This window comes from Capsicum annuum, chromosome 3 (genome assembly GCF_002878395.1).
Source record: "Capsicum annuum cultivar UCD-10X-F1 chromosome 3, UCD10Xv1.1, whole genome shotgun sequence".
Classification (NCBI taxonomy): domain Eukaryota; kingdom Viridiplantae; phylum Streptophyta; class Magnoliopsida; order Solanales; family Solanaceae; genus Capsicum; species Capsicum annuum.
Window position 1 is genome coordinate 264,993,276 of NC_061113.1, and position 6,861 is coordinate 265,000,136.

The 6,861-nt window shown below is 31.2% G+C and overlaps 2 protein-coding genes across 2 annotated transcripts; both read right to left on the reverse strand.

Moving 5' to 3' along the window:
- Positions 1-459: 459 nt before the first annotated feature.
- LOC124897244 lies at positions 460-1,280 on the reverse strand. Its single transcript, XM_047410038.1, has 3 exons — positions 1,150-1,280; positions 697-942; positions 460-595 (listed from the first exon to the last, which is right to left on the reverse strand). Exons 1-3 carry the CDS (start codon positions 1,257-1,259, stop codon positions 541-543), a joined length of 411 nt encoding a protein of 136 aa, XP_047265994.1. The 5' UTR covers positions 1,260-1,280; the 3' UTR covers positions 460-540.
- Positions 1,281-1,396: 116 nt separating this feature from the next.
- LOC107862176 lies at positions 1,397-2,834 on the reverse strand. Its single transcript, XM_047410037.1, has 6 exons — positions 2,693-2,834; positions 2,305-2,575; positions 2,127-2,223; positions 1,800-1,924; positions 1,631-1,715; positions 1,397-1,527 (listed from the first exon to the last, which is right to left on the reverse strand). The coding sequence occupies exons 1-5, from the start codon at positions 2,711-2,713 to the stop codon at positions 1,672-1,674; spliced, it is 558 nt and encodes a 185-aa protein (XP_047265993.1). The 5' UTR covers positions 2,714-2,834; the 3' UTR covers positions 1,397-1,527; positions 1,631-1,671.
- Between the last annotated feature and the right edge of the window lie 4,027 nt (positions 2,835-6,861).

Genomic DNA, 6,861 nt, shown 5'->3' on the forward strand with positions numbered 1-6,861 from the left:
TAAAAGTGTGATCTCAACTTTTTTTGATGAAGCCTAATAAATTTCAATCTAAAAGATTCCATCATTGTATAACCATCAACTAAGAATTGCTGAAATAATCTTTTAGATAACACAATAGTTGAATCTTCATGCTTCCTTTCTTGAATTTTGTATGAGAAGTATTCACGACAGCTAACACATTTTCTTTCACCACTTGATTCATCCTTAAGATTTAAAGGAATATCTTCTTTATATTCATCTTCACAATATGGAAAGAGTAGAGGATATTGCAATCCTAAATATGAGGCATTCAATTCATTTATCCTCTTAAGTTGTCCAGACAGATTGACTTTCAATAATAATATCTCTGTCTGACATTGTTGGTTCAAAATCACCAACGACCAAAGCTGCAACCTCTGAAACTGATGGTAAGTTGTATCTTCTTCCATCGAAGCCTTTTTTCCCTATCAATCTGAGTCGCAGATTTGAATTTTCAACTACTTGAAATCTATCTCTTACCATTCTAAAACACTTTGCTAATACATTGTATTCGTCTAGCATTTACTTCAGTTCATTCACAATTTCAGCATTTATTTGATTGTTACTTTCGCCACGACTGTAAGAATAAAATATTAAGAGAAAGTTAATTTGTGATCATATTTGAGAAGTTTAATTAAAATAAAAATAATTTTAATGACCAATAATATAAGTACTCACCTGATAGCCTGAATTCTATTGTCCACCTCATTTTTTGTATCATAAATATACAATTGTGCGAATCTTGGAGATGATCCCTCTGTAGGCAATAAACTTCCAATTCTATGATAATTTTGCCCGGACAATCGGAATGTTCTTGGTCCCTTTGATTGGTTGACAGATGCATCAACTTTTCCACCCATTGATGTAAAAGAAAACGTAGAATTATATGTTCTAATATTCTCTCTGAAATGATTACTTTTTTTCCTACATGAAATAAGAGTTTGTTAGAACTTTTATATATTCATACAGAGATTTTGTCATTTGAACAGCCTCACGGTTCCAAAGTAATAGGATTATAAGACCAGTTTCATCCATTACACGAACTTGTAGCCTATACCTGAAATTCATTCTTTATCATGTTAACAATATAAAGTTTTTTCTTGATAAAAATTTATGTAGGATTGTAATTACCTATGAACAACTTTTGCCTTTGAATTGCATTTTGGACAAAAAAATGAGTTTCCATCTTGTTCAACCTTTATAATACACTTGTTGCAAGCCATGTATGACCGGTCATCCATGATCAAGATCAAAACAAATAATTTTTGCAGCAATTCAATAGCTAGCTTCCTGTTTGATAGAGAAAATATTGTTATAGTATTTAAAAACATTGTGTTAAGTTAATCGGGAATGAAAAAATTTATGCAATTCAATTCTAAGCATACAATCAAATCATTGATGTATTTAAAAGGTACAATTTCTTTGGCTAACTCATCCGTGATAGAATAACACTGTTGAGAACTTATCTGGCTAAGCCGCTCATAGTTAGAAGCACATGCTGCATTTAATCTGAATGAAAAATAGTATAAAATTATACATTAATCTATATTCTAAATTTTAATATTAAATTTAATTGATAAATGTTTTAAAACAATAGTTGGATGTGACAAACCTGGATTTAAAAGTAATAGATTGCGGCAGAGATGGATTTATTCATAGCTTAGTTTGGTACCAACAACTACGAACGGAGTAGATATCTGATTGAAATAATATTTAGAATTTGAAAATAAAAATAATTTTTGAATAAATCTGTTATGTATTATAGTTTGAAATATTCGTACCTCTGAATTTTTGAGCCTTCATAAATTGAAGAACCACAATCAAAGGTTCATATGTGAATGCACTCAAATAAGGTTGAATTTGATCCACAAGTTCGCCGCATAAAGTTGTTGAAAGTCTATTTCTCCTGTAAGAATAAAGATTTCATTAAATGATTTACATTACTATTTTCAATCTACCATATATGTGTATTTAATGTTGCAACTTTACCATATAAAATGTGTATTTATTAAAATGATTGTTTGTTCTCTAATTCTTATTCATCTGTTATCAATGATTAGTGAATATAGCAGTGCCAATTGTAATGTAAAAAAGAAAATAAGGCATACTTATCATTTTCTAGCACAATATTTATAAAAACACTATTACTGTCTCCTTGTTTGAATGTTTGAACAGCTTCGTATGTCACAACCTGACCAACAACATCTATAAATATAAATGCATTAGTAAAAATAAAAAGTACAGATTATTGATAAATTTTAAACTCACAATGAAGAGAAACATTACCGAAAAGTTTTGTGTCATCGACAATATAGTGAATTGTGAGTTGGTCAAATGGACGCAAATTAAGTATGTCCATAGGAAATGAAGGATCAGTAATTTCCTCGACAGAAGTCGTTTTTATGAAAATCAACTTGTGCTTGTGTGTTGTAGTCTTAAATTTCTTGGAATTTGATGTAACAACAAAGTTGTTAATGCGATATAACCCAAGTTCCTCCATCTTGTTCTTGAAAAACTTAATATCATACTTGCCAATTGAAGCATGTATGCGATCACCCTAATTTGAGACAGATAATTAGTATTGTTCAGTGTATATACAACGTTAAAAATAAAAAAGGAAATTATTAATGTAAACACCGTGACATATGGAAAAGTAGTAAAAAGCAATTAGTACCTTAGAATCCTGTAAAACCATATCTAATGAATATGGTACTAGGTTTGAATTTATCCTGCAATTACCAAAGGCGAATAATTCTTACCCTCAAATTTCATTGCATGGAACTGCTTGTAATTTGTGAGATGCTATGAAATGCCACAGTACTACGTAAATTATAGAATGTCAGAAATATAAGGACATGCATAAACTGCAGAAAATGTAGAACCTAGTAAGGACTATATACGAATAAGAAAATGAGTTGTAATAAAAGACAATTATTAAAAAAAGGAGTTTAGTGGGTGGTTTTAAAACCAACTCCTTCAAACTATCCCTAATTAAAAGGATTTCACGGTACTGTTTAAATTTCTTATTTATTGGTTTAAATTTGAATAATTAAAATAAACAAACTTGTTAGGTTTCGTGTGAATATCTCATTTTCTGTTTAGCATTTGTTGTTTAAAGTTTTGTCCTAATTATTATAATTTTTTTTTTTTTGCAGTTATTGATATTTAAATATTTTTTAAGAATGTAATTAAAAAGTTTTTTTTTTCATCTTTAGTTAATGTTGTTTTTTTGGCAGTTATTGGTTTAAATTTTAATAATTAAAATAAACAAACTTGTTAGATGGCGTGTGTATATCTCATTTTCTTTTTAGCATTTGTTGTTGTTTAAAATTTTGTCCTAATTATTATAATTTTTTTTTTTTTGCAGTTATTGATGTTTAAATATTTTTTAAGAATGTAATTAATTTTTTTTCATCTTTAGTTAATGTTTTTTTTTTTTGGCAGTTATTGTTGTTTAAATTTGTATTGTAATTATTTGTTTATTTTGTAGTTATTGTTGTTTAAATTTGTATTGTAATTATTTGTTTATTTTGTAGTTATTGTTCTTTAAATTTGTACTTTAATTATTTGTTTATTTTGTAGTTATTGTTCTTTAAATTTGTATTGCAGTTTTTTTTAATGTTGTAATGAAAATTGCTTTTTTGTATCTTTTGTTATTTAAGTAAAATAATAAGTAAAAGTTTATTAGCAAAGAATATTTGTAAATGGACGGTGTTATTCTTCTTTTAATAACTGTATTTCCATTGTAATAGGGATGAGGAAGTTAAGTGTGTTTAAAAAATAGATATTTTTTTCATGAGGAAGTTAAGTGTGTTTAAAAAATAGATATATATTTTTTTTAAAATATTCCTGCTTTTATGAGGTGCTGCCACATGGCAGATTTGCCTCTGTTATTAGATATAGATAGATATGTTTAGTGTGATGTTGATAGAACATGAATGGAAGAATCTCAACCATTTTACCACAATTCATGTTAACTATCGATTGTCTCAATAATTTAAAGTTAAGATGGGTGTAACACCACAATTCATGTTTTAAGTGGACTTGTTCTTTGCCTCGTGCCTCAACTTATATTGCCCCGCACACTGGTACTGCCTATAGTTCGATTTGGTTTGGCATGATTTTAAATGTTATTGGTATATTTATCCATTATTACGAGTTTATAAACATGCGAAATCAAGATAGTTTAATCATTAAGATACAATTGTCGATTTTCAATTATTCAATTAGTACTTTTGATCTTTCTCTGTTCCATCAAAAACCTAATTGAGATTCGCACTTACTGTTGTGCGACAGGTCATACTGTTGCCACTGATCCCGGCAATCGTTCAGGTTAGAGCTTTCCACTTTATTTGTTTGTATATTTTACACGACAACATGATCATTACCAACACGAAAGCATATAAGATCCTTGTTATATGGGTAAAAAGCTAGTACAGAAACCAATTTTGTGGTATCGAGATGAACTGTGGGGAGTCTTAACGCTTTGTTTGTGGTCATTTTCGGGTGCACCAATGTCCATTTCCCCATTCTGTAATCATCCTCAAGTCCCCATATACTCATACAAGGGTATCCACTTGGTTGGGGAGTTAGTTGAGCAAACCTTAGACGACCTCCACACGCGCCCAATTTACGAGCCAAACAACGAACATCACGAGCCTCAATTGGGAAATCAATAACACAGAGAAACTTATCAGGATCACTAATAAATGAAGTAAACGTATATAACATCCTTCCACAAGCAACAATCGAAGTCCTACGAGTCAAAAAATTCAATGCCTTGGAGACGTAACAACCAATTTCGTCCACTCTCCTTTCTCAGACGAAAGCATTTGAACACTAAACTTTGCAATCACCCCAAGGAATAAAACACAACACCAATTACTCGTACCGATCAGCATTATCAACAGAATTACGCTCAGTCAAAAAACCAACACTTTCACTTGCTGTAGAACTGACCTTTCTCGGGGTGTATGAGGGATCACAATCCATTGCTTAGTGAAAACATTAATAATATAATAATCAATAGAAGATGTTCTTGCATTTCCAGAACATAAAATTAAATCATCGAAAGATTCCTCCAAACTAATACGATAATTATCGGGTCGACCCGAATATAGAAACCCTAAATCAATCCGTCTAGCTAAACCTTTCTCAGGGAGAAATTCAATTACATTAAAAACCTTTGATTCATACTCTCTAAAATATTTTTGATGATGTGAAAGGAAAGTAAAGGGGATGAGTGATTTGTCATTATTGAGATGAGTTGCAACCCTATCAACTTTCTCAGAGATTCAAGAACAAATGAAGAGATGAAGGAATTTGGAGTCCCAAAATGAAGTTTGAGGAAGAATAATTAACAACAAATGAAGAGAGCTTAGCTCACGTCGAAAATGAAGTGAAACAAATATAACAGATAAGTAGCCACTGCTCAACGACTGCCTACCAATTATTTATATTTCTTTACTGAAAAGTAGTAATCAAGTGCAATTCCTACCTAGAAAATGCAAACTCATACACTTGGGATGTTGATTTGAGTTGTTAGCCCATATTAAAGCCCAATAAAAATGGCCCAATCACATATATGAGTTTCACTTAACATTTGGACCTTTTGTTGTTGTACCCTTTAGATATGGGTAGCACTTAGGGGTCGTTTGGTCATTGGATAGATTTATGCAGGTATTAGTAACATATGAATTCGTTATGAAGAACTCTATGTAGTATTATTTTATGTAGAGATTAATCATGTAAGGTTTACTTATTCACGTATTAGTTATTCATGTACTTATTCCACCTCCTCTATGCATATCAAGTATAAAATTATACCAAGTATTTTGGGATAAACGTGCAACGCACATTCCCATAAACTAGCTTTTTAAAGTCCAAGAGAATTGTTGGAACTTTTTTCTAATTTTTACTCTTTCATTTAGTGAGGTTCTAGTTTAAGAATAATTAAAAAGATAATAGCGGAAAAACATATAATTTATGTCCTTAAAATATTTTTCTTAGTGTGTGTGTCATACCCCCATTAATTCACTTAATATGAACTAGAGGGAGTATCTATGGACTATGCTTGCACAAAATAATATTCACGAATACATAAACATGATAATGGATTGCAGGCTGCCTACGCAAATATCACACACCTTCTGGGAAGGAATATTATTGCAAACTGCTTAGTGCATATAGTAGCTTTTAGGGGTGGATGTTCAGTTCTTCGGTTAGGTTATTCAATGGTGTGTACCAAATACCGAACCAAATTAGTTCAATTCGGCTCAATCTTTTCTAATACGGTTTTATGATTTTCTACTAGTAAAATAGTAGGTGCCTGATAAATCTTATGCGCACCTCTGCATGGTTAGTGTCTGTGCCTAGACCCAATTGGCCAAACTGATTTCCCCCAGAACCAAAAGTATACAGACGCCCATGATCACATAAGCACACAGAAGGCCACAATTGTCCTGCCACATCTTCTATTCCAGTGTTCAATAGAGAAGAAACACAAGTTGGCCTCAGAGAAAGTCAGTTGTATTACCTAGTAGTCCACACTGAATACAAAGAATGGGACTAAAGAACTGACATAACGAAGAGCAGTGAACCATAAACCACGCACCACAAAATTGAAGCTGCAGCTATAAAATTTCTGGTGTTCCAGACCAATTTTTATACAAGACATAACAAAATTACAACTGTCTGCTAGTTTGGAAAGAAACACTATTAAGTTCTAGACATTCTATTCCAATAACAAAACACGTAATCCCAGCACTATAAACAAGATGCAGCTCATTCAAGATTACTCTTAGCTTTCTAATTCTGAAATTTGTTATCTATGCTTTCACAAAA